This window comes from Trachurus japonicus, chromosome 9 (genome assembly GCF_045865225.1).
Source record: "Trachurus japonicus isolate A0001 chromosome 9, Traja_1.0".
Taxonomy (NCBI): Eukaryota; Metazoa; Chordata; class Actinopteri; order Carangiformes; family Carangidae; genus Trachurus; species Trachurus japonicus.
In genome coordinates this window covers 3,748,073-3,775,003 of record NC_140915.1, presented here as the reverse complement: position 1 = coordinate 3,775,003, position 26,931 = coordinate 3,748,073, and the positions used below count along the sequence as shown (strand labels likewise).

The window sequence follows — 26,931 nt, the reverse complement described above, 5'->3', positions numbered from 1 at the left end:
CGCCCCGGACAAATCTGGCAGCCCGGACACATTTGGTACCTACACCGGCTCGGTGGCTAACACACCGTGAGGGTATGCTAACGCACGGAGCTAACTACTTTTGCTTCACAGTACTCACCGGGAAAAAAACACAGGTAAGGTTCCCAGTGTCGCCTCTTGTCGTTCACCGGACACCCACATACCAGCTCCAACAGTTCCTCTTTTTAACAGTATGTGACGCCAATGTTGTTGGTTCGGACTTGCCCTAGTGAGGATCGAAGCCGGGTCTACCGCACCGTGGCGACGATGCAAACCGTTTCGCTAAGAGGTCAATTACCACTTGGCAGGCAGGTTTGCAGTGTTTTATCGGTGAGTGAGTTTACTTCCAGCACCGCTACTCGCCATACTACCGTCACTTCACCTTACTAGTCCCTTGTGACTGTCGTATACTTGCGGACCTCCGTTAGTGTTTTTCCAACTTTTATCCCTCCGAAGCGTCCACATCTCTGCTTTCCTCCTGCCACCGCTCTGTGTGCGTATCTTTGAGTTGTTTTTGCTAATAGCAATTCAGCGACAGCAGTATGAACGAATTAAATCGCTTCTCCTTCACAGAACCACTACTCAAACCGGAAACTGACCTCTGGGATAAAATTAATTAATTAATTAAATAAATGCAGAATTAAATAATTTAATGATTTAATGATTCAATTAAACCAACACTAAGTAACTTTTCAACCTTCATAAAATATTTTCATAACTTTTGTGATGATACGTCGACTTACAACAAGTTGAATGACACCTCTGTCGTGGTCTGAGGGGGTCTGTATCTCTTTCTCTGGCACTAAGCAGCTTTGAGGAGCATGGTAGGAACCCTGCTCTCACTTTACTTTCACTTTCACTTTTGCGAGTCACAACAAGGAGGGAACAGGCAAAACGGTACTTTAGCAATGGATTATGTTTGTGTTTTCACTTTGAAATGATCCACTGGAAACAGAAACTTAGTTTTGATGTCTTCTGTTAATTTTAATGCAGGATATTTACAGGGCTTCACGCTAGTGTTCATGGGAAATGGAGTCTTCCTTCAAGCAAAACACTACCGCTTTGGTCCACAGGCGCCGCCAAACTCAACCAAAACTGAAAGTTCTTTAGTACTGCTTTAAAATAATGCTAAATGGAAGAAAAATAATATTTCTAAATGTTGTAACACTTTTTTTTCTCTCAACAGGTTACTCATTCAACAACAGGTAGGTTCTTTTTCCTTTCTTTTTTTTCAGGTTACAGAAGACTTATCTTTTTTCCAACAGGTTACACGTTCATGTATACGATCAAATAAGATTCATTTAATCTGATTGAGGAAAACACTGCATGGAGCTGAGTCCCTCTTTTAGCAGCGCTTTCTTCTTTTTTTTGTGCCAATAAGAACAACATGAACCTGCTGCTGATGAACTACTACTCAGTGTAGCTGCTGGTGTCACATATAGTGGGGTTGATGTAGACGTATGGAGGCTAATCATCCCCCCGTAAACACACACACACACACACACACACACACTGTAAAAGTAATCTTTCTTTATTGGCAGGTGAATGTGATGCCCCAGTTTGGAAAAAGAGAAATAAAACATATTCAATGACACTTTGAGCTAATAACAGTAACAACATCAGTCTGTGCAGTAGGGCTGCAACTAACGAGTATTTTCATTATTGTTTAATCTGTCGACTATTTAGTGTTAAACGTTAAAAAATGTTGAAAAATATCAGTGTTTCCCAAACCATCAGACAACGTCCTCAAACGTCTTGTTTTGTCCACAAACCAAAGAGAGACTCAGCTTATTGTCATAAAGGAACAAAGAAACCAGAAATATTCACATTGAAGAAGCTGGAATCAGAGAATTTTGACTTTTTTTCCTTAAAAAACTACTCAAACTGATAATTAGATTATCAGAATAGTTGATGATCAATATAATAATTGATTATTCTGTGATTAATTGATTAATTGTTGCAGCTCTACTGTGCAGTTCACATGTTCCCTGTTTACAGATGACACTTTTATCTTTATCCACACAGCTCTCTGAGGTTCAGTCCAGCTCTTCTGCTGCAGTCATGGTGACGATGGTGACGATGGTGATGATGGTGACCATGGCGACTACGGGCAGCTGACTGTCTGCAGTTCCTCAGCGTACGTCAGCAGGTCCATAACGTACTCTGAGCAGCTAGGAGGGGTACAGAGCGGCGGCCAGGCCTCCACCAGGGCCTCGGAGTCCAGAGCCAGACGATACCTGCACCGCACAAACACAACGCAGCAGCTGACAGTGTTGGGCAAGCTACTTGGAAAATGTAGTGAGCTAAGCTACAAGTTACTCTACATGAAATGAAGCTTCACTACACTGAAGCTACCCACCAGAGAAATGTAGCAAGCTATGCTACAATAAAATGACAAAAGTAGCTTAGCTACATCAAAGCTTTGTTTTTTTTTTTAGATCAAACCAACTTCATTCCAAGTCATTGCTTTCTAGAGATCAATAAAACTTTAAGACAAACAGATCGGCAAAAAATGTTCATTTTAATAGTTTAGGCCAGGGGTGTCAAAGTCATTATAGTTCAGGGGCCGCATTCGGCCTAATTTGATCTCAAGAGGGCCGGAACAGTAAAATGATCGCATTTGCATATTAACCTGTAAATAACAAGAACTCCACATTTTTCCCTTTGTACTTTGTGCAAAGTAGCCTACATTATTAAGATGTGTACAGTTTATGAGCTATCCTTTTTACAAAAAAATATGAACATTCTGAAATTTAGGGCTGGGCAATATGAACCAAAAGTAATATTGTAATATTTTTTTTAACTGAATGGCAATATAGGATATACATAGGCCTATAGCCTATTTATACTATTTCCATGATGTAATTATGAGTTTCCACCAATTAGCAGCCAGTAGCGGCTTAATATTTTTGTCAGAGGCAAATCCTTAAAAAGGCTGTCAGTTCTAGGTCAAAACCACATGCAAATGACACAGACAATTGTAGGTATTGGGCTGATATTAAATTGTAGCTATAGGAAAAATACATCTCCCTCTCTCTCTCTCGCTCTCTCTCTCTCACACACACACACACACGCACGCACACACACACACACACACCTGTAGCTGCGCTGTCCCTCTCCTCTCTCTCTGTTCCCCTCCTCTGTTGCTTTGAGCTCCCAGCTGTGCGTGGATACGTAACTACAGGTTATATCTGGCTTATCACCGGGCCGGTTCTGCCCCCAGGCCGGTTCTGCCTCACCAACCCGACCGGACACGCCGGTTCGGATCGAGAATTTGCGCTAATGAGTCCGGCCACGTCGCGCCGGGGCTTCATCAGCAGGTCGGACCGTGTTGGGTTTTAACTTTCAGGCCCAGTGAGAACTGGAGCCGAGCTGGACCAAGAGCAGGACTTTAGCGGTGAATGTCGGTGCTGTCCTTACACTACGCAACGAGCCGCTGTTGTTGTGTTGTAGTAGTCAATACGTGAGAGTCGGCGGCTCTGTGTCTCTGTTGTCCGCTGCAACTTGAGGGAGGGAGGGAGGGAGGGGCGGGGGGGAGAGGAGAAGTGGCGCTCACTCAATCTGTGAGGGAGGGGCGGGGGAGTGAGCTCAGCAGACTGCTGAGAGAGGGCCGAAAGAAACGGAACTCCAACATTTGTCCCGCGGGCCGGATTGGACCGCCTGGCGGGCCGGTCCCGGCCCGCGGGCCTTGACTTTGACACCTATGGTTTAGGCTATTTAAAAAATAAATAAATAAATAAATAAATAATATTTGAGTTAACAGCTTCTCCTCTTGTCATTTGTCCTACCTCCTGCCTAAATGCCCTTCTACACACACACACACACACACACACGTTTGATGTTTTCTGACTGAATTGTGAGCTTAGCTGGCGATTGTTGTGTTAGCTTCGGGAAAATACTAATGTGAATGTGTGTCCTCAAACCCCTATTTGACGTGTTGGACGTTGAGCGTTAGGTAATTGTTCTCTGAGGACTCGATTAGAAACATAAAGTTGTCCAGCTACGGCTCTGATCCACTCTCTCCTCCTCCTCTGTCACCTGCTGCTGCTGCGCCGCTGCAGCAGACGGCCTTCAGCAGGAGGATACGCATAGATATGTGAATGTCTATGAAGGCTACGTACATGACGTCACTTGGAAGCGGTGTGTTTAAGGTCTAGAGATGCCTGGGGAAATGTAGCTTCTGTGGACGCTACGGCGCTACTGATCAATAAAACAGCTTAACTACTGAAAAGCTATTTGATGTAGAAAACAGCGACGCTACGACCACGCTACTGAGAAATGTAGTTAAGTTACTAACGCTGCTACTTGTAACGTCGCTACTGCAGAACACTGGCAGCTGAGCAGAGGTCACACTGGAGTAGCTGCAGACGAGAGAGAGAGAGAGAGAGAGAGAGAGAGAGAGAGAGAGAGAGAGAGAGAGAGAGAGAGAGAGAGAGAGAGAGAGAGAGAGCGGTGGAGAGACACTGACCTGTAGTTGTTTTGGCCGAGCTTGACCGCCGACCCGCCGGCTCCTATCACCAGGTACTGTCTGCCATGTTGGATGTCCACGGTGCTGCAGGTGGCCTTCTTCACCAGCTGCAGCTCCGTCCTCACACCCACCGCATCAAGCTCTGCAGGACAGGGAGGGACAGCGTGGCGTCAGGAGTAGTCATGGCGACCGACAGGACGCGTAGACGTGACGCGGGCGACTCACCGTTATCTGCCGGCCTGATGATTTCAACTACAGAGGCTGTGTAGGTCATGAAGTCTCCTTCAGCTGCTGAGGACCTCACCTCCACCCTGTAGGCTGCAGGGAGGACACGGGGTTGGGCACGTTACTTTTAAAAAGGTATTAGTTATAGTTACTGGATACTCGAGTAAGTAACTGAATTATTACGTTATAAAACTAACTAATTACCAGGAAAAGTAACTATTGCGTCACTTTTTAAATAAAATGTCAAATTACTTGGACTTGCCCCTCCACCTCCCGTTTATCTGGAACTAACCAACTCAGGGTCAATACAGGAATCTTGAAGTTAATTTTAATACCTTTTTAAGCCTTTTTCAAGACCTTCTCAATATTTTTTAATACCTCACTGCCACTTCAAGCTGTAACCATTTACATCAGTGACACTTTTAACGTACTAACAGTTTTAGTTTGTGATAAAGACTATAGACCACTATGATACAACAGAATTCAAAATAGGCTAGGATAATAAATCAAAGGCAAAGTTTATCAAAAAACAAAACAAAAAAACATTGCTCCACTCAAAAAACAAAAACAACAGTCTTCTTTTCTTTTTTATGTACCGGTTCATCTTTGGTTTTTAATAAAATGAATAAATTCACACACTTTCACAATGTTTTTTAGGACTCAAACTCTTGGACAGTTAATTCAGAAAAGATACCTTCAAAATTTAAGACTTTATAATGTTGTGAAAAGACTTTTTAATACTTTTTAAGGGTCTTAATTTTTTTTGACCCCGCGGATACCCTGCAACTCACTCAGTATTCCTCCACGCAGGCTGCGGAGGAATACTGAGTGAGTTGGGTAGTTCCAGATAAACGGCTTTTTTCCGACCAGTTGATGAACTGAAACAAATGTGTATATAACGTACTACAATTTAACAGGTGTGTTATTATTTTGTGACGGGACTTCTTGAGTCAAGTAATGGTGCATTTTATTTAAATGTTAATTTTAATATGAAACAGTAACTTTTTTGATTACTGTTACCGAAAATAGAAGCGCCGTTAGTTAACGCCGTTATTTTCTAACTGTGCGTTCACACCAAAAGCTTCCAAAGCGTCAAAACGCCTGAAGTCAATTAATTTTCAATGAGAGCCCGGCGACACTGAGTGACCAAAGTGGCGACCAAAGCGTCAACTGCCGTCGCCACGCTTCCAAAGCGTCCAAAGCGTCACCAGACGAGAAGCTGAGTCTTGGTTAACTTTAGGGTAATTAGCTATGACGCGGTTTGGCGGCAACCTGTCAGAATAGAGATGTCCTTTGGCTGCCTTTTTTGTCTTTTATTTTTAAGCTGTCTTGTCTGAAGCGCATCCCCGAGGCGTTTGTGACGCTTTGGAAGCTTTTGGTGTGAACATAGAGTAGTGCCGTTAATTTCACTGTTACTCCCGTCACTGGGGAGACGAGACGTTAAGGTGCTGGTCGTGTTCCTCACCTGTCTTCCTCCTTTTTTATTGAACTATTAGACATATCATTTCAGAAAAACATAAAACATAAAATTAAATAAAGACCCAGTAAACTAAGAAGTGAAGAGTTTCTGACCGTAGACGATGTGAGGACGACACGTCTCCTTTATGCGTTTGTCCACCGTCAGGGTGAAGTCAGGGTTTCCTCTGAAGACGCTGCACGCCGCTACGACGAGGAGACACGTTAAATATGAAAGGTGAACACAACGGACAGACAGGTGTGTGTTCAGACAAGTGTGTGTTCTACAGACGTTACCTGTCATGCACTGACACTCCGGCACTGCAGCGCCCAGACAGACGCGCTGCAGCGTCCGCTCCTGGCTGGAGAACATCTTGGTGCACATGCTGTCTGGAGGAGAAACGTCCTTAAACTGTTACATCAGACTGACTCTGAGACTACATGTCCCATAATGCACTGCAGGTTGTAACTCTGACCTCTGGCGTGACGCTCGTAGACTTTGAAAACCGACTCGCCGGCTCTGCTCACCGTGAACGTCGTCCTGGTCCGAAAACCAACGCACACAAAGATGTCAGAGGGAACCTGAGAGAACAGAACACAAGCTGTTCACAACAGAGTTATAGTAGTTCACTAAAACTCGCAGTGAAAAAATAATTTAGTAAATGACAATTTATCCAAAAACTAGAACTAAATAAAAACTCCAATGAATAATGTAAAACTAAGGTAAACTAAAGTTGAGTCAGATAATATCAGCTTCGGGCGTTTTCACACCTGAAAGTCCGAACCAAGTTCAGAACCAAGGTCCATGTTTTTTTACATTGTAATACATTTAGTCCGGTCGGTTTTGGTTCAGTGGATTGATGGATTATCATAAATATGTTACGATGTGTGTATTTGTGTAGTCGTATCTGTCACAAACAAGCACTCTCATCTCTGCTCATCTGTGCTAAAGTGTCCTCTTGCAAGCCAAATATGTGCTAAAGTGCCCTCCTATGAGCCAAATGTGTGCTAAAGTGCCCTCTTGGGAGCCAAATGTGTGCTAAAGTGCCCTCTTGGGAGCCAAATGTGTGCCAAAGTGCCCTCTTAGGAGCCACATGTGTGCTAAAGTGCCCTCTTGGGAGCCACATGTGTGCCAAAGTGCCTTCTTGGGAGCCAAATGTGTGCCAAAGTGCTTTCTTGGGAGCCAAATATGTGCCAAAGTGTCCTCTCGGGAGCCAAATCTGTGCCAAAGTGCCTTCCTGGGAGCCACATGTGTGCTAAAGTGCCCTCTTGGGAGCCACATGTGTGCCAAAGTGTCCTCTTGGGAGCCAAATGTGTGCCAAAGTGCCCTCTTGGGAGCCAAATGTGTGCCAAAGTGCCCTCTTGGGAGCCAAATGTGTGCCAAAGTGCCCTCTTGGGAGCCACATGTGTGCCAAAGTGCTTTTTTGGGAGCCAAATATGTGCCAAAGTGCCCTCTTGGGAGCCACATGTGTGCCAAAGTGCCCTCTTGGGAGCCAAATGTGTGCCAAAGTGCCCTCTTGGGAGCCAAATGTGTGCCAAAGTGCCCTCTTGGGCGCCACATGCATGCCAAAGTGCCCTCTTGGGAGCCACATGTGTGCCAAAGTGCCCTCTTGGGAGCCAAATGTGTGCCAAAGTGCCCTCTTGGGAGCCAAATGTGTGCCAAAGTGCCCTCTTGGGCGCCACATGCATGCCAAAGTGCCCTCTTGGGAGCCACATGTGTGCCAAAGTGCCCTCCTGGGAGCCAAATGGGGATCATTCCTATGTTCCCCACTTTGTATGGGATTGGGGATGACCCGGGGAACATAGGTACGCTCCTGAGAAAGGTGTGTGTGTGTGTGTGTGTGTCTCACTGAGTCCATCTGGATCTCCACAGTGTCTCCGTCCAGCTCATAGTAGGAGATGAGTGGCTCGTCAGAGTCTCTGAACTGTAAAACAACGACAGGTGAGTTCATCACAGGTGACGTGACGTCGCTCCGACTGATCTGAGCTCAGGGGGGAGGAGGCCTCACCTGTCTCAGGTCGTCCAGGTACGCCTCCACACCTGTCGGCAGCTGAATCTTCATCACTGTGAGTCTGGACGAGGTGTCCACCTCATTGGGAGGAGGTTTATACCTGAAACACACACACACACACACACACACAAATCATAGGTGACATGAGAATAAACAACATACGATTGGTTGATTTACAGGTGAGTCAAGTTGTCTTCATACTTGACGCAGGCCGTCAGGTGAGGAGCACTCAGACTGTCATCTGAGGGGGAGGAGCACAAATGTCAGGTGTGAAGAGGCAGGAAGCACAGGCACAAAGACAGGAGCAGGACAGGTGAGTTACCTGGGGAGACGCGCTCGCCCACCATCTCTATGTTGAACTCAAAGTTACAGTCCTGTATGGACGCCGTGGTCTGGTAGAAAACCGTCTTCATCTGGAAACACAGTCAGGACGAGTTAACGGACAGGTGAGGGGAGGGAGGCCTGAGCAGCCTGTGGCGCTTGAACGCACCTCCAAGACAAAAAGGTGACTGTGGTAGTTCTTTTAATGGTTTAATTTCCCAAAGCAGGTGAAAAACAAAGACAAACTTAATTCCACATTAAAAACACGTTTCAAAAACACAGAAAATACCATCAAATTAACAAACAACAGCAACATTTTATCAAACCGGCCCATTGCCATAATCCCTATAATCATAGCAGTAGGTTCATTACCTTTAATTGTCGGTGCAAGCTATTTTTTAGAACGGCAGAGCAGAGCCATGAGCTGCTCAGAGCTACGCTACGGAGGCTCATTATGGGATTTCTTGGTTTCCCTCATCAAACTCATCAAATACACAATCCAACAACTCCACAACGCTCTGGTGGACAAGTTGTGAGCTGCACATTCACCACGCTATGAGATAATAACACAACGTTACCACACAGAGTTGTTTTAGAGGGAAATACAGAGACTGATGATGAAAAACTGTCCCTGAAGGCAACGTGCATCAGCGGTTTTGCAAGAATTTCCCTCTAAAACAACTCTGTGTGGTAACGTTGTGTTATTATCTCATAGCGTGGTGAATGTGCAGGTCACAACTTGTCCACCAGAGCGTTGTGGAGTTGTTGGATTGTGTATTTGATGAGTTTGATGAGGGAAACCAAGAAATCCCATGAGCCTCCGTAGCGTAGCTCTGAGCAGCTCACGGCTCTGCTCCGCCGTTCTAAAAATAACTTGCACCGACAATTGACCCTTTGTCAAGGCCCCGCCCCCCACGGTTACTGTTGCTAGGTTGGACAAACAATGGTCACGGAAGGGTTAACTCCCATTGGAAACCATTGAAAATTAGGCAGATTTAAATTGCTTGTAAGGAAAATTTGAATTAACTTATACATCAGAAAAATAGTGCCCATGATAGAGGACAGACGTGGCTCAATAGCGATTGAACGGGCATTACCTGACTTTTCCGAAAAATGGGGTAAAATCATTGTTTTGGTCACTCACTAGCTAGTAGCTAACGGCGCTAGCTAACGTTAGCTACAAGCTCATCTCCGCCGATCTCCCGTTTTTCCTCGTAAAACTTCACAAAGTTCAAAAGACATTAGCAGCGGTAATGTTACGTTTGCTAGATAACTTTGAAGGTATTAGATCTTCTCTGTTTATGAACACGACCAGAGAGTGGACTGGAGGATGAATGAGCTTCAATAGCACTTCAGTAATACAGCCAGGGAAAAACAGGCTCACTTCTCATGAGGACTGCACACAACAACAAACAAAACTTTGCAGTTAACCCCTGACCTATGCCTACAGCTCCCCCTAGTGGACCACCCCCAAACCCTATTATTAAGCTCAATTAAATACATAACAGTAGGTTAAAGTAATACAGTAGCCTACATGTTTATTGATGTCTTAGGTTTGGGGAATGGGATAAAAATGACTCCATGAATACGTTCCAGATATCATGAGTTGCTACTGCAGGAACCCCAGGCATATTTTAACTATATTGAAAAATTATAAAGTAGTTTTTGCCGAAAAACTTGCTGTCTACCTATCTTGTTTCATAGGGTTTCATTCCAGGGTTGTCCAACCTTAGAATGTTGTGCAACATGTGACATGGGGAGGAGCGCTCTGATTGGTGGATCAGCAACCAATCAGAAGGCCAACAAAGGGTCAATTAAAGGTAACGAACCTACTGCTATGACTATAGGGATTATGGCAATGGGCCAATTTGCCAAAATGTTGAACTATCCCTTTAAAGTCTGTAAACAATAGTGATGGTCAAAAACTTTCTGTCAGTCAGTCGACACTGTTGAGACTGACTACCCACCCCCCAGTGACCAAATAATGTCACGCAAGAAATTATAAATTGCAGATTAAACATTTCTACAAAAATGAATTACCGAGTCTACAAACGTAGCTAAACATAACGGATTTATGTGCAGCAAATAAGAATTGTGGTTTGAATGTTTTTAAATGGCTACAACGGTCAGTGTCAATCAAACAGAATTAGACCACGCCCACCTTCACGGTCGCCACACCTGTCCCGGAGTCTGTGGACACGATGACGTCATCATCCTTCGTCACCTGTCCGAAACAGAAACGGGTGGAGAGGAAACAGGTGTGAGGTCCAGTGGGTGGTTAATGAAGTGCCTTGCTTATATAGACCTTTTCAGAGAGTATAAACAAAGACAGGTGTGGCTCATTAGAAAACGCTCTGGTACACTAAATTGAATGGAGCCTTAATTAGTATCCTTGGTAACACCTGTATTTGTTTATACTCTCTGAAAAGGTCTATAGGAAAAACTTCAAGACCTCTGAAGAATAGAATCTCAGAACATAGAAATCAGGATCAGAAAAGCCCAGTTGCATGTCATTTTAATTTAATGAATCATCCTGTTGCTTCTCTCACCTACATGGGCATTGAGCATGTTCTACTTCCACGGCGAGGGGGGGACATTAATAATCTACTCCTAAAACGTGAACTGTATTGGATGTATACTTTAAACACCCTGGCACCGAGAGGTCTAAATGAAGAATGTGATATCAGACCCTTCCTTTGAATTGGGTCTGCTCTGCCTGGTTTGTTGCATTTGGGGTTGTATTCTCTATTTTCTCTGTATGCATATTACTGTGCCATTGTTTAATGGTCTCATATATTATGTTTCAATCAGACTGTGTTTCATACATTGTACTTAGGCACTTTGTTGTGCTTTACATATAAGAGGCACCTCTTTGTAGCAGGTCTGAGACAGTATGACAGTTTTCCTGATGTTTGATGTATCCAGACTGCTTCAAGTGTGTTGAATATATTTTTTAATATATTTTTTAGTATGGTGTTTTGATCTGTTATTGTTCAGCACATCTAACACTCACTGGGTGTATGTCTTTGAGTGTTTATACTACATTGTAAAAAAAACTTTTTGTCTTTATTTTTCTATTGTCTCTAAACTCGACAATCATGTGGAAGTGACATCAGCTGTGTGATCATGTGACCACTCACTCTTTAAAAATGGCGTCCTCCAGTATTTTGTATGACCTGAGGAAGAGCAATAGCTCGAAACCTTGTCACCATTAAATTATATTTATAGGAGCCCTTGCAGTGTGCAAGCTTTTCTTCATTTTTTTCAGGTTAATGAAGCGCGCCGCGTTCAGCTGTCTCCGTCTCACCTCGATGGGCGTGGCCACAGACATGCTCTGGGTCAGGTGGGGACTCCCCAGCGTCCCATATTTGCTTTTGCTGTAGCGGATGCTGACGCGCTGGTTGAGATGGGGTCGGCTGGTGGCGGCGCTGTACGCCGTCAGGGCCGCCAGGGTCAGGGCCGTGTCCTGGCAGAGGTCAAAGGAGAACCCATAGATATCTAGAAGAAGACTAGATGACTCACCAGACAAAGTTTATACTGTTTATACTGTACACTTTACTTTACTTTACTTACTTTATTTGTTTATTTGTGTGGGACAGTGCACATCAATGAACATATAAAAACATGTAAATGTGCCGGATTGTAGCAGCAATGCTAATTTCCATCCGGAGTCCCAAAACATAAAAACAGTACAGTGACAGAAAAACATAGTATTATAAACGACATAACAATGCAGACAACAACTATAACGAGATAAAATATTGACATTTTTACAACACTTCCATGGGTAGAGGGACCTAAAGAGTTTCTGAGAGATAAAGTGCAAAAGTGCTGGGCCAAAGTGACAAGTGCTAGAGTGCAGGAGTGCATGGGTACCAAGTTGTATTGCACGGTGCCCTAAAGTGTACATCAGTTTAAAGTGCCAGGTGTATTGCATCAGATTAAAGTACGTCATGGTATATTATCCACATATTATAACAACTATTTATATTCTATCCATATTCACGTATTTGTTCACGGATCTCATTCAAACACTGCAGGTATTACATGATTGCACCCTGACTGATTATTGCACACGAACCAGCCATAAACATTCACACATAGTAACTAAACCTCCATTATTTCAGGCATACATTCGCACTGTTCGCACATAATATCTACATATGCTAGACCATTGCACACGCACCAGACATAGCCATACAACTGTAATCATGTTTAACCCAGGTTAAACATGTTTACAGGTGCTCACAAGTTTGTTTGTCTAATATCCAGTCTGTAAGTTGTGCTTTAAGGTCCTGAAAGTCGGACACTCTCTAATATTGATGGGAAACTTGTTCCATTCTAAACATCCTTGGACTGATAACATGTTTTGAGAAAATGTTGTGCGTCTAAATTGTACCTCACAGTCCCCTCTTGTGGTGGCTCTGGTCCCTATACTCCTTTCTGGTTGTTTTTTTATATACTCTTCCAGGGGCGGTGGGTACAGGCTGTTTAGAGATTTGTAGATCGCACATAGCCTACATGTTTAAAGAACTTAAGATTGTTGAAGCTAAAGAAATTATAATTACACTATATGAGTTCAGTGGTGTCTCTAAGGACTCCAGTCATGTACCATTAGATATTTGATTGTTTTCTGAGTGTTTGTTGTGGTTGAAAGAATTGCCCCCATGGAAGACAGCGACCCTATGTCACGTAAAGGCCACGCCCCCTGTCCGGTGAAAACAAAGAAGTCCTCAGTCTGTTCCAATACAAAAAACCACAATGCGAACGAGTTGTTGTGTGGTATATTGTTCGTCGAACAACTTAAAAGAACCTAACATCAGATTTTCCCTACTCCCCTTAAGAGAGTGGGACAGGAAAAGAAGAGATTTATGGCTTCAGGCCGTATGAAGAATGGACAGAAATGGCCTGAAGCCGTGGGACCGGCTAGTCCACATGTGCTTGTGTGGTAAACAATTCAGGGGGGCGACCGCCATTCCGAAGGTCCGCTATTCCGAAATTTTCCGAAGGTCCGTTCTGAAATTGTACATCATGTGTGGGCTAACATACAAGGGGAAAAAAATTCACTTGTTACCGGCTTCAATCCCTGGCCGCCTGCACCCGAGGTAACTGTTCTAACCACTGCACTACGGCGCAACGCTGATTGGCTCGGCCTTCTGAGGGTTTCAGGCCAAACGCTTACAGCGGCAATGAGGCCAGACTCTCCCTCGGAATGAAATGAAATGCATTTCCGCGAGAGGCTGGTTTACGAGGCTAAGAAGTTTCCAGGCCGGTTAACGTTAGATACCGCAAATCAAGACGGACGACAGCGGGATTTGTATTTACTGCCAGTCAAAGCCAGCAGTTTGTTTTCACCGGAATGGGGGCGTGGCCTCACTTGCTACTCTCATCTATAGGTTAGCATTGTCGCTATCCCTAGCGCCGGGTAGCCATGGTGTAACTCCGTATGCCTGCATCAATTTTGGTCGAGTTTTTTGCCCCCCCCCCCCAACACTGGGTGACCATCAGGACAATGATTTAGGGGTCAAAAATGACCAGAATTCCCCTTTAAGAAACTTTGACGGGTTCGACAATGACTTCCTGTTTACATCGTACCAGCCAGTAGCCGTCACTTTTCCGCTGTGTTGCTAAGCCTCGTCCCAGTTTTCAATGAAGCCTTTGATAATCAATCAGTTATGATGTGTGTATTTATGTAGTCGTATCTGTCATAAAGAAGAGATTACGGTTTACTGCGCACGTAGCAAGAGCAAGAACAAGAGCTGTGACACCGGGTCAGAGGCTCTGATCGCAGGTTTGGTTTCCAGCCATAATGTGGAAGGAGGCTTCACTCTCCGTGTAACAAGTTACAAGTCATTTATCTAACATCACCATTAGTCCCAAGCTGTTTAGGGTTAGGGTTAAGGGGTTGAAGGTAGAGATGAAAGTTCTTCTCCTCTGTGCTACTGATCGGAGCGGTGTTCCTAACAGTCTGGCAACCGACTGCTGGAATTATTTTTCTGTTGCCTATATTGATCAATAGATGGTGGGGTTCTGCTTGTTCTCCGTATTCAACCTTTAATTCCAATGAGTTTAAGACTACTCATTTTATTTCCAAAGCCTGGAAAAGAAGACAGGGTAGTGTGTTGATTAGATTTTCGATCAACTCCTTTGAAGCTTGGTTTTTGTTTTGTTTTCTTTTTTTTTGGATAATGGTTTTGAACTCCAATGATTTGATTGCTCCTGAGGATCTGGCTGTTTTAAAGCAGAAGTAATTTGTGTTAATATAAGTCTTAAATAGTTGTATCTTCCGACAGCAATCACTTCTATAGAGTGTTTGGTCTGAAACACGGGTCTGTCAGTCCCTCTGCTCTGCTCTGAGCCCAGGAGAAAACATTTATCGTATCCTACAGTTTTTATCCAATGAGGAGAGAGAACGGCATGCAGGGCTGTGTGTGCAGCCCATAGACTGTAAAAAGAATGGACGTAGCGTCCGTGACGTCACCTATTGGTTTTGGGGAGTCGTTTTTGTGACTCAAATATGGCGGCCTGAACAGCGCCATGTTGGATTGGCCGGCCGAGAACCCGCCCACTGGCCTCGAAGCAGCTGTCCACGGAGCTGCTCGGACCTGTCACTCAACGTTTCCGCGCCCTAATTGGCCAGAGTTTTAACCTAATAACAGTAAAACAGTAGAGTTAAAAAAAAAATTCACCCCCCTCAGAGTGTGTGCGGGGGTAGAAACTATCGATTGAGACGAAAAAACGTTCTGACACCAGGCTTTTAACATGTTTACTGAGGATGTAAAGTCGGCGATTTTAACATGGGGGTCTATGGAGAATGCTGCTTTCTGACACCAGCCCCCAGAGGAAGAAGAGGGGATTGCAGTTTTTTGAACGCGGAAGTGAGCTTCACTTCTCAGACCGACAACTGCCCCCTTGGTGCAGCCAAGGGACGCCGTGAATGTGGCGACGTAGGGACGAGGACTGTTATGGTGCGTTCAAGGAAACTCGTAGACTCGTGTTTTTCCGACCTGTGAAGTTGTATCAGTTGGATCTGGTACGAGTTCACGGGTCAGAAGTTACGAGTGGCCGTTATAGTGACTTTCACAGGTAAAACAGGTCGGAAAAACACGAGTGGGTTGCCTGGAACGCTACAAAGTCGTAAGTTGTGACTTGAAGCTGTAATTTACGATTTCAAAAGCCTGCCTTGAACGCAGCATTAGCGAAAACAACTGGATCGCTTACTTCTGCTTTAACTATATTTTCGTTTGTTTGTTGATGTGATTTAATTCATTCATTCATGATGCAAACCGTAGGCCTAATAGCTGTATACGGTCAACATTTCACCAAGTTATGAGTAGTTTTTTTTAGTGCAGGTGATTGGATCACCATGCAGCAGAATCACAGGGAGTGGACTGACGCAAGATGGCCGCCTGTGAGTTACGTCTGGTGTGTGTGTGTGTGTGTACCTGTGGAGAGTAGAAGGCCTGTCCGTAGTTCTGGCTGTTGGTCAGCCAGGCCATGACGGGTTGTGCGTACTGGATCCTGCCCTGAGACACAAAAGAAATTCTGATTGGACAACGGTTTAAGATTTCAGAATATTGTTGATCAATATTCATATTGAACCATTAAAGGGACAACGAGGAGTTTTGGAAAGCGAAGTGTTCTCCTACTACATTTACCATGAGCCTCCGTGCGCACGGTGAAATTCTTGGACCGGCGCAAGACTGACGTGTTGCCAAGAATGTTTTCATTCATCAAGAATTAAAGTCGGAGGTTCGAAGACGATCAGATACCGTCGTAGTTTTTTTTATTTTTAATTTTTTTATTTATGTAGCACAAACAATATCATATAAATAAACAACATGAACAATCAACATTACTGGGATGTGCAAAGGGGAGGTATGAAACCCAAGAGGGCTTATATAAAAACCTCACCCAACATATTCAAAGATCAAATTTGTTACGGTTTAAAAACAATAACATAGGAAAATAATTGAACAATAATGAAAAATAAGTAGAAAAGTAAGAGATTAAACAGTAAAATATGAGGAAATAAGGAAAAAAAAAAAAAGAATACGTACATAAATGAATAATACAAAACAAAAATAATGAATAAGCTCATAAGGAAAGAGTAAGGAGTAAGAGAGAAAGAGAGAGAGAGAGAGAGAGAGAGAGAAAAGAAAAACATGACAATAATTGTCTTATGGTACATGGTTTGACTGATGAGGTACTTTTTGAGAGCCTTTTTAAATGATGTTAAATTAATAATTTTTTTCAGATAGTCAGGTAGCTGATTCCAGAGACGTGGACCTTGATAACAAATTGAAAATTGACCAAGAGCAGTTCTAAAGAAGGCAGTGTGGAGGTTGGGAGAGTTTCATGTCTGGTAGCTATGGACTTGGTTGTTGGACATAAATATATGAGAGAAACTACGAGGTAAAATATTCGTTCTATGCTGAAACACAAATAAACAGATCTGATACACATTGATATCATAAACATTCATGAAATTAAGTTCTTGAAACAGTGGACCTGAACTTGCAAGTGACTCAGAGTATGTAACCATTCCAACAAATCGTTTCTGTAAAGTAACAAGGTGTTTGAGGTTTGTTTTGTAAGTGCTTGCCCATACAAGATTGCAATAAGTGAGAAAAGGATATATTAAAGTATAATAAAGTGATATAAGGATTTTTCTGGGTAAAACATGTCTTATCCTGCTGATGACACCAATGTTCTTGGCAACTTTGTTACAGATGAATGATACATGTTTTTTCCAATTTAATTTTTCATCAATATAAATACCCAAAAACTTGGCATATTGCACTCTAATAAGAGAATGATTGAATATATTGACATCTTTATCATAAGGAATCTTTTTCTTATTTTTTGGTACGACTAACATGTATGAAGTTTTTTTAATATTTAGAGATAATTTATTTTTTTGGAACCAAAGATTAACTTTTGTAAGTTTAGCATTTGTTTGAGTAATTAGGTCTTCATAACTTCGATTCGACATAAACATATTCGTATCATCAGCAAAATTGACAAAAAACATGCTTTTTGAATGGATCCTTGCGGCAATGTGTTAACTTCCTATAGCTAGAATCAAAACCATTCCAAGAAACAAACTGTTTAAAATCCAGAGTCCCCCATATGGGGGACTTGAAGACATGCATAACAATAACAGAGCCCCCAGTGCACTGATTATGAAAGAATATGGTCATATTATATGTCAAATTAAACAGCAGAAGCTGGGCTACAACGTGTAAAAACCATGTTTATATGACCCAAACACAGCCCAAACACTACTCAAACAAACAACTAGACATCAAACTTCATAAAGCACCTCTGTGTGGACCCAGTCGCCACATTTCTGGCTCGTATACAACTGTACATTATGCAAAACACATCAGCGACCTCTCATCTGAACGTAAACATCGGGGCGTCCCTCAACAACCGCGGCTAACACAGCAGCTAGCAGCAGCACGGCAGAGGGAGAAGACAACAACCAGCAAAGTCGAGCAAAAACAGACACTGCGTGGCCAAAACATGGTCGTACATTTGCTCTTACCTTTGCAGTTTTGCCGTGAAAAGGTTGTGTTATGGGTAAATCCACAATATTTCCAGTTGAACTCTGCCTAGTGTTTACATCTGAATCAGCCGGGCCGAAACCCGACGGCGCTAGGACCCTGCACGGAAGCCTGGTGCGCGCGCATACAACCCCACGTTGGCCCGCACGTGGATCTGCTGATCTGATTGGTTCATGGCTGTCACATGGCTGCCAGTGCGGCCAATCACATCGACCTGGGTCTAGCGTCATTCCTCTCTCTCTAATGGTCACAATGAGCCGCCCCTCACTCGAATCGACCACTGCGCTGCAGAGATAGAGGCTGAAAGCCAAACCCACCCAAACAAGCTGCTCTGAGTGCAGCAGTACGCAGAGACACTGAATCCACTATGTTAGTTATTTACAATCGGTTCCAGTAGATTTATTTTCAGTTAGTTTATCCAAATTGTGTGAAAATAAAGATTAAACAATAGTTTATAGTAGCAGGTGGTTCCAAGCTGTGCCAAAAATGGACATTTTGGAAAGTTCGCCTGGATATTTTGTAGTAAAATCTCAATCATTTTGTCCTGCTTCAATTAATCAGAATCAACCACTGCAGAGACAATGTTCACATGTTGTACAATGATTTTATAGAGAGTTTGAGGTTCATCAGCATTATTCTAAAGGGCACTCATCAAAAATATGATTTTTTTTTTAGGCGAATATTAATTTTATTAATTTTTTTCTGTGTGTCATCTTCATTTACTCTTCACCAGTAACAGATATACTGAAATTTACACATTTCAGCAATTCCTCATTTTTTTTCCCTTTACTATGACACCAAAAGTATTCAAATAGACCTTGTGGTTGCAGAGATATACTCATTTTATTATGGATATGCAATTTTTAAATTTTTAAATTTCTAAAAAATAGGCTGGATAGGTTGTTCAGATACTCACAGAACCATTGAAGCTCAATTTCCCCAATACCATACATCTGCAATTTTTTAACCAGAAGACTATGATCAACGGTATCGAAGGCTTTGGACAGGTCTATAAAAACCCCAATAGTAAATTCATTATTATCCAATGCCGTTGAAAATCTATCAATTAGTTGAACCAGCGCCATCGCATTGGAGTGTTTTTCTCTAAATCCATATTGATGAGAATAGAGGAGATTGGATTCATTTAAATAGGCTACTCTGTTAGTCTATAGTACACAATTCTTTCAAGTACTTTGGCCAGACAAGGCAAAATGGATATTGGTCTATAACAGTGGTTCTCAACCTTTTTTGAACCAACGCCCCCCTGACCATACCATGGTCCTCTGACCGCCCCCCCCCCCCCCAGAAAAAAAAAAAAAAAAAACAATGTTACAAAATTTCGCTTTAAACTTGTTTTCTACACTTATCTGTTACTTTATTCATAGGCCTATTTCACTGCTTTCGTGAAGCTAAGACTCTGGTAAACATATTTCAAGCACCAAAACAGTTTGTCCTCATGACGTGTTTTCACAAGGGATTTGAAAATTTTCAAAAAGCGGACTTCAAATTTCCAGCATTTGACCTAAATTATTTATTTTTTACAGGTCTCTAGAACAAAAACTGCCCATAATGATGGTAATGATGACGGAGCTGTCCATGGTTACTTAACCAAAAGTTTCTTGACATATCAAACAAAGAAAACTATGGACTATGGAAGTTTTAATGCTCAAAATACAAACAATATCATGACGTGAACCCTATGTTGCGGTTTAAAAAAAAAAAAAAAAAAGATTGTTGATTTGGTGCTAGAATGTCCAATTGTGCCAAAATTTTTTTGAGGATGCCCTCAAATCACTTATTTTGGGCACTAACTGGGGACCAAAAAGTTGGTAAACTGAATTTCAGAAACATTATCTTGGCTAACAATGTGGAACAATAAGGTGGATGTATTTCAAAAAACTTATTTCACCACTCCATATATTGATTTTTCGTGGCTTCATTGTAAACAAATGCACATGGCCATGTATTGATTTTTCGGCTTCATTGTAAACAAATGCACATGGCCAGGGACTGCTAGCAAAACAGCGGGAAAGCAGCGGACTTCCATAGTTCCTCTTTGATTAAACATTTGAAATCCCTAGTTTAATGTTACACTGCTCTCACATTTCCATTGAGGTGGCTCCCCTCCCCTAGCACAGACTTTTTTTTTTTTTTTACCCCAAGCACGGACTGATGCAGGCAAGGTGCCCGTGTGTGAGTCAGGGCGGAAGAGACCACATCCATCAGAAAGGAGGGGGGTTGTAATTTTTGGAAAAAGGCAATGATGTATTTTTGAGATGGACTATGGCATTATTTGTAATACATTTAACTCAATATGACCACTGATCATAGCTAGATGGTAAAATAATAAGTAAGGTAAAGTAAGTTAAAAAAAAAAAAAAAAAAAATCATCCATCAAATCTGAGGGGCACCTGCCCCCTCGGTTTCTATTGACATTACGCCGCTGGTAATTTACGGGCTTCCCTCTTCAAACGGGGTGTTTGTGCAAGACGGCGACGCTATATCTAAAGACCCAACATGCACCCTGTAACTATTAAGGTGGCGGCCAAAAATCACCTTAGATCGGCAGGAAAACCCTGTCGGGGAAAGTCGGGCGGACATGTGCGTGTGCTTCACCTGTAAAGACGGCGCCGCTAAAAAAAAAAAAAAAAGACGGCTCGGGTCACCTGCTCCTCGCAGGGACGAGCAGTCATAGGAGCTCTGCTATTCCTCTCTCTTCAGCCTGTAGCCTACACTAATGTTTGGCTGTACTTGGTATAAAGAATCCATCTAACTTCATTCAGTAGCCTATGGTTAAACTATACAAAGACGTGTGTGTGTCATTTAAGTCAGACCGTCTGACGCAGCGCTCCTGTAGTGCGCACTATGGTTGGTTTGACATGTGTGCGGGAATTTCCCGCATTATGAGTGTTATATTTGCGGGTTAAATCAGTTGAAAAGTAGGTTATTTATGTTGGTTATTTGCACTTAAAAAGTTGGGAAATCATTAAAGTTGAAAAAGTAGAGCTCAAATGAACTTTGTAGACGCCAAGTTGTGGCGCCCCCCATTTTTGCCTGAGCGCCCCCCTCTCAGCCCTCACGCTCCCAGCGCCCCCCACAAAGTTCAGAACGCCCCCCAGGGGGCGGTACCGCCCCCGTTGAGAAACCCTAGTCTATAATTTGAGTACTTACACGTTTCATCAGATTTGTGTACTGGGATGACTCTGGCCCATTTGAACTGGTCAGGACAACGATCTGTAGCAAGTGAGCAATTCAATATGTGAAGAAGAGGTTTTATAATGGCAGGCAAGCATTTCTTGAGAAGACTAGGCTTCAGTCCATCATGACCAGCTCCTTTAGGTTTGAGTTTGGTCACAATGTCCTCAAGCTCAGCTTGCCCAATCATCCTGAACCTGAAAGGTTTAGGAGGAGCCTGTATTTCAGGAAGTGTCATAGAACTATGAGGTATACTGGCAGCAAGTGAGGGTCCAATGTTAACAAAAAAATCATTAAATCCATCAGCAATTTCTACAGGGTCAGTTACTAACTTACTTTCCAGTCCCACTTGAAATTCATCACATGATATTTTATTGGAAGGAGTCTTTTTCATGATCTCATTCAGTGGCGCCGCCAGCCGGAATCCTGTACGCACTGTGCGTACAATTCTTTTCATAGGTGAAAAAAAAGAAGCAATTTTGTTTATTTTGAGGGGGTGTGATAAAGATGCTTGTTGTTTGTAACAGACTGAACGTGCTGAGTTCATTGATTGTTAAACCAATCACTGGAAGCCTAACGTAAAAGCCAGTGATTGTCGTCCTACGTCATCTGTCTCTTTTTGATTTCTGGTGCCTATTACACTACCGCTATGTGATGATTCCCCCCGGTCCAGTATAGAAATGTCAAAAAGACAGTTGAGCCTTTTCCAGGCATTTGAAAGAAAAGAGATCCAAACCCACGATCACAAACACGCAGCAGAGCAGCGATAAAGAAGGTCTCTCCTCTCACTCGTCTGCACCGCGATGATGGACTCTTATGCGCCGATTCCAGGTTGAGCACCCACTGGGGGGGCACGCCACCAGTTGCGCACATCAGCTGTGTCTGTGGGTATGTGTAACCCGTATGTGTGTGTAGCCTGTGTGAATGTGTGTGTTAATCTCTCACGCGCTCTGTTAAGATGAATAAACACAAACCGCTGCAGAGCGCGAGCCTGGCACAGAGGCGCGCGCTCTGGCGCATCTGACACGATCGGTTAACGGCACCGAAAGGAAACTGCTCCGCTCCGCGGCTATTTCACGTCCGACGTCGATGTTAAGCACACGTTGTTATTGATATTGTAGCGTCCGAGCCGACGTAACTACAGCAACATAACACAAACTTTTCTGACAGCTCTCACTTCTTCCTCTGCTCCTCCTCACACACACACACACACACACACAGGACTCTGTCTTCCTCACACTCACCCCGGTCCCTCAGTTTCTCATCCAACCATACGCTACCTGCCCGTACACATTCACAGTCAGTCAGAAATCACACAACTTAAACATCATAACAACAACATTACTGCGGGGTCACATCAATATTTTCAGTTGTGCAGTATATTAATGAGCGACAAGTCCCATTGCTACGTGGCATGATAAGCACACCAGTGTTTGTAGAGCCTGGTGTGCGACCCCCCCCCCCGAAAAAAAAATGTTGTAGCCTATTTGCCGTTTCTGTGCGCACATTTAAATTGAATCCACAAGCTCTGATATTCATCTCTGGATGCTTTATTATTTCAAGGAGGGTAACAAGATTAAACATTTGTATTTTTCTTGTGTGTAGTGAAAGCATTCATAGAAATAGTCCTGGAAAGTTTTTCCTGAATTTGTTATTGATTACAGCAGTGTGTCGTGGTGTTAATGTTACTGTAAAGGCCCATTAAAAATCAGTAAAGCAAATCTTAGTAAATAAATTAATTCCATGTTTAAACTGCACTAGTAATTTTAGCATTTCACAGCATTGAAAACGTTTTATAAGCTGTGGATGATGTAAAGGTGAGCCATACTGTCAAAAGACAAGCTTGTATTGTATTAGCTGAATTTCCAGTACAACATCATGTTGGTAACCTGCAAAAAAGATGTGCATATATATAATAGGAACGTAAAATCTCGTTTTTGGCACTCAACGCATGGGAACGAAAAACGAGAAATTACGTGGTTGGCACTCAATGAGTTAACAAGTGGTAACGTAGATTCATCCACATTAATATGTGACTTTTTTTTATAACCAAATAGAAACTCCTCGTCATTAAGATCATTAATGCAATAAGGTCAAGGATAAATAGAGTGCAGGTTATTCTGTGTCTCACCCTGAGCAGCACCGTCTGCACCACATATGCCGTCATCTCCACCGTCAGACCACTGGACTGGTCCGGGCTCAACCACCCACCCGCCGTACCGGGCTCCTGCCAGTACCGGACAGCAGGGGGGCCAGCTGCACACACACACACACACACACACACACACACACACACACACACACACACACTGTAATGGTAAATTTGAATATTCCTTTGTTTTAATCACTTGTGACGTCCCCACCCCCTGCTTTCCCTCCGAGGTATCAGATCTCCTTTTGTTTGTTACCCATTTGTGTATTTTAATGTCTAAACCTTGTAATTGCATTTCAAGTTTCGGAGACACCCAACCTCTCACTTTCTCATGATTTACTCAAACCCTTTTGTATTTTAAATTGTGTTGATTAGACCTCTTAATCACAGTCCAGGATGCCAGTGCCGATATCTGTGAAAGACAAGAGTGTGAAAAGACATCCTGAGTAGGGGGCTGACCCCTCAGCAGACAAAAGATGTAAATCACACCCCAGAAGTGGACCTTCCCTCAGCTATAAATGTTTAGGTTTTCCCCATGTTCAGGGTCTTTCTTTGCCATCTCCGCTCGGGTGAAGATTGACCTTTCTTTGCAAGGAAATAAAAACAATGTCGGCCGGCGAAGTCTCTATTTCAGTATTCACCAACAGCAAACAGCAAAAAATTTCCACGACACACACACACACACACACATATATATTAAGTTTTTTAATCTAGATTAATCTCACTGCAATCCTGTAGTTGATCTAGATTAAAATGCTAGATTTGAATTTTGCCGAAGACATTGAAAAAATGCGTGACCTACGTATCTATCTAAATAATGAAAATGTATTACAAACTCATTGAGAAAGCTGTTCTACTATAATATTCGGTAATGAAAAATAATATTCAATAATATTTACTTTGGTGTTTAATTATTTATTTTGTCAAACACGAATAAAGTTAGGCAATCTTACACAGATTCTGTCTCCATGTGGACAAAGCTCTTTCCTACTGATATATATATATATATATATATATATCTTTATCTTCTTTATTCTATTCTGTTTTTTATTTTGTTCCTCTTTTATTCTGTGTTAAAATACACTTTTATTCATTCATTCTATTGTATTCTTTTTATATTGATCTTAAATTGTATATTATTATTATTATAACCTTTATTTATCCAGGTTTGTCCCATTGAGATCCAAGATCTCTTTTTTAAGAGAGACCTGGCCAAGAATGACAGCACATAGTTTCAACACAGTCACATTAAAGCAGAAGTAAGTGATCCGGTGGTTTTGGCTAATGCTGCGTTCCAGGCAGGCTTTTGAAATCGTAAATTACAGCTTCAAGTCACAACTTACGACTTTGTAGCGTTCCAGGCAACCCACTCGTGTTTTTCCGACCTGTTTTACCTGTGAAAGTCACTATAACGGCCACTCGTAACTTCCGACCGGTGAACTCGTACCAGATCGAACTGGTACCACTTCACGGTCGGAAAAATACGAGTTTCCTTGAACGCACCATAACAGTCCTCGTCGCTACGTCACCACATTCACGGCGTCCCTTGGCTGCACACACAGCCCTGCATGCCGTTCTCTCTCCTCATTGGATAAAAACTGTAGGATACAAGAAAAGTTTTCTCCTGGGCTCAGAGCAGAGCAGAGTGACTGACAGACCCGTGTTTCAGTCCAAACACTCTATAGAAGTGATTGTTGTCGGAAGATATAACTATTTAAGACTTAGATTAACACAAATATATCACTTACTTCTGCTTTAATCAAAGACACAAAACAAACAAACAAACAAACAAAAAACAATTGAATTTTCAAAATTATAGTATATGTGTAAGTTTTTGCGCTATAATTTTTGATTTATTCTATTTTATTTTATCTTATTTTTATTTTCATCCCCACCTTTAACTCTTTTTGGTACCTTTATGTTTGCACCACGACAAGTTCCTTGTGCTGTGAACTGACCTTTACTGCTCTGATACCTGAACACACACACACACACACACACACACACACACTTCTCTGTATGGCTGAATCCTCGAGGCTCCTCATCAGCGATGCCGCCGTCGCGCTTCTGGGGTCATGAAGGGTCAGAGCGAACGCCGCCACCGCACGCACATAAACACTCTTGACATTCAGGGCATTCTGGGAAATGTAGGCTGCTGCGGACGCCATTTTCTGTTGAGGCAGCTGTGATGGAGGAGGAGGAGGAGGAAGAGGAGGAGGTCTGTGTTAAACTGTAGGAGGAAGAAACAGGAAGAGGAGATGGAGGGGAAGACAGGTGGAGATGGAGGAGGAGACAGGAAGAGGAGATGGAGGAGGAGGGGATGAAGTAAAAGACAGGAGGAGGAAGAGGAGACAGGAAGAGGAGGAGGAGGAGCTGGAGGAGACAGGAGGAGGAGCAGGAAGAGGAGACAGGAGGAGGAGGAGGAGGAGGAACAGGAGGAGGAGGAGCAGGAAGAGGAGACAGGAGGAGGAGGAGGAGGAGGAACAGGAGGAGGAGACAGGAGGAGGAGGAGCAGGAGGTGGAGGCTGGAGGAGGAGCAGGAGGAGGAACAGGAGGAGGAACAGGAGGAGGAGGAGCAGGAGGTGGAGGCTGGAGGAGGAGCAGCAGGAGGAGGAGGTCTCACATGCAGCTGCATGACTGGGTCACTGGTCTGCGAGGCTCTTTGCAGGGCGATGAGGACGAAGGACGTCAGGTACACTGATTGGTCGAGGGCACCGGAGCCGGCAGCCTGCAGCCAATCAGAGGAGAGGAGGCAGGTGACGGGTGAATACGAGCACCAATCGCTGAGGCCGACATGACATGACATAAAGTAACGTGACATGACATGTTGCAGGAGGAGGAGGAGGAGGAGCAGGAGGAGCAGGAGTGCTGCTGACCGTTATGGTCTTGGGTTTGTACGAGGCGGTCTCGGTGAAGGCTCCTCCCGGCCTCTGAGCCCGGAGCAACAGCCACTCGATGGATTTGGCTGCAGACTGACTCTGGACTTTGGGGATGTGGTCGACCAGCGACAGCACGTTGACCAGCTGGGCCGTCAGCCTGGTGCAGAGAACAACACACCGTCAACGGGCTGGAAACACACAGTCAACGGGCTGGAAACACACAGTCAACGGGCTGGAAACACACAGTCAACGGGCTGGAAACACACAGTCAACGGGCTGGAAACACACAGGAACTGAAGCTGGTGGGTCTGAAAAAAAACTAAAACTTTTCTTAACTCATTGAGTGCCAACCACGTAATTTCTCGTTTTTTGCTTTTTAAAAAAATTATGAAACTAGACACTTTAACACACCTTTATGTGTAAATTTGGGGACTCTACAACGAGCAGAACTGAAATAGATGACGATCAAAGTCTCATGACAGCTCACGATCTGGAAGTTTTCATCATAACTCAGCTTTTGCAAACGGAGTTCTGCATGTGGATGCAGCAGCGGCTCTGCTCTCACCCGCGAGGCTGCAGCAGCTCGGAGCCGAAACAGGAAGCTCTCAGCCGACGCCCCCGATGGTGGATTTGTGAA

At 43.3% G+C, this 26,931-nt stretch overlaps 1 protein-coding gene across 1 annotated transcript in view; it reads right to left on the bottom strand.

Annotated features, from left to right (window-relative positions):
• Window positions 1-1,931: 1,931 nt before the first annotated feature.
• Window positions 1,932-26,931, bottom strand: part of c5 (complement component 5) — a 60,550-nt gene continuing 35,550 nt past the window's right edge. The window contains exons 26-42 of the mRNA XM_085785714.1: window positions 26,292-26,451; window positions 26,039-26,143; window positions 25,427-25,598; window positions 23,395-23,519; window positions 15,945-16,025; window positions 11,807-11,965; window positions 10,661-10,723; window positions 8,501-8,591; window positions 8,380-8,419; window positions 8,176-8,278; window positions 8,017-8,091; window positions 6,643-6,748; window positions 6,464-6,556; window positions 6,284-6,373; window positions 4,712-4,804; window positions 4,487-4,628; window positions 1,932-2,255 (exon numbers count right to left, since the gene is read on the bottom strand). Of these exons, the coding sequence (XP_085641840.1) occupies window positions 2,123-2,255; window positions 4,487-4,628; window positions 4,712-4,804; window positions 6,284-6,373; window positions 6,464-6,556; window positions 6,643-6,748; window positions 8,017-8,091; window positions 8,176-8,278; window positions 8,380-8,419; window positions 8,501-8,591; window positions 10,661-10,723; window positions 11,807-11,965; window positions 15,945-16,025; window positions 23,395-23,519; window positions 25,427-25,598; window positions 26,039-26,143; window positions 26,292-26,451 (1,831 nt within the window). The 3' untranslated portion in view covers window positions 1,932-2,122. The remainder of the gene's footprint in view (window positions 2,256-4,486; window positions 4,629-4,711; window positions 4,805-6,283; window positions 6,374-6,463; window positions 6,557-6,642; window positions 6,749-8,016; window positions 8,092-8,175; window positions 8,279-8,379; window positions 8,420-8,500; window positions 8,592-10,660; window positions 10,724-11,806; window positions 11,966-15,944; window positions 16,026-23,394; window positions 23,520-25,426; window positions 25,599-26,038; window positions 26,144-26,291; window positions 26,452-26,931) is intronic.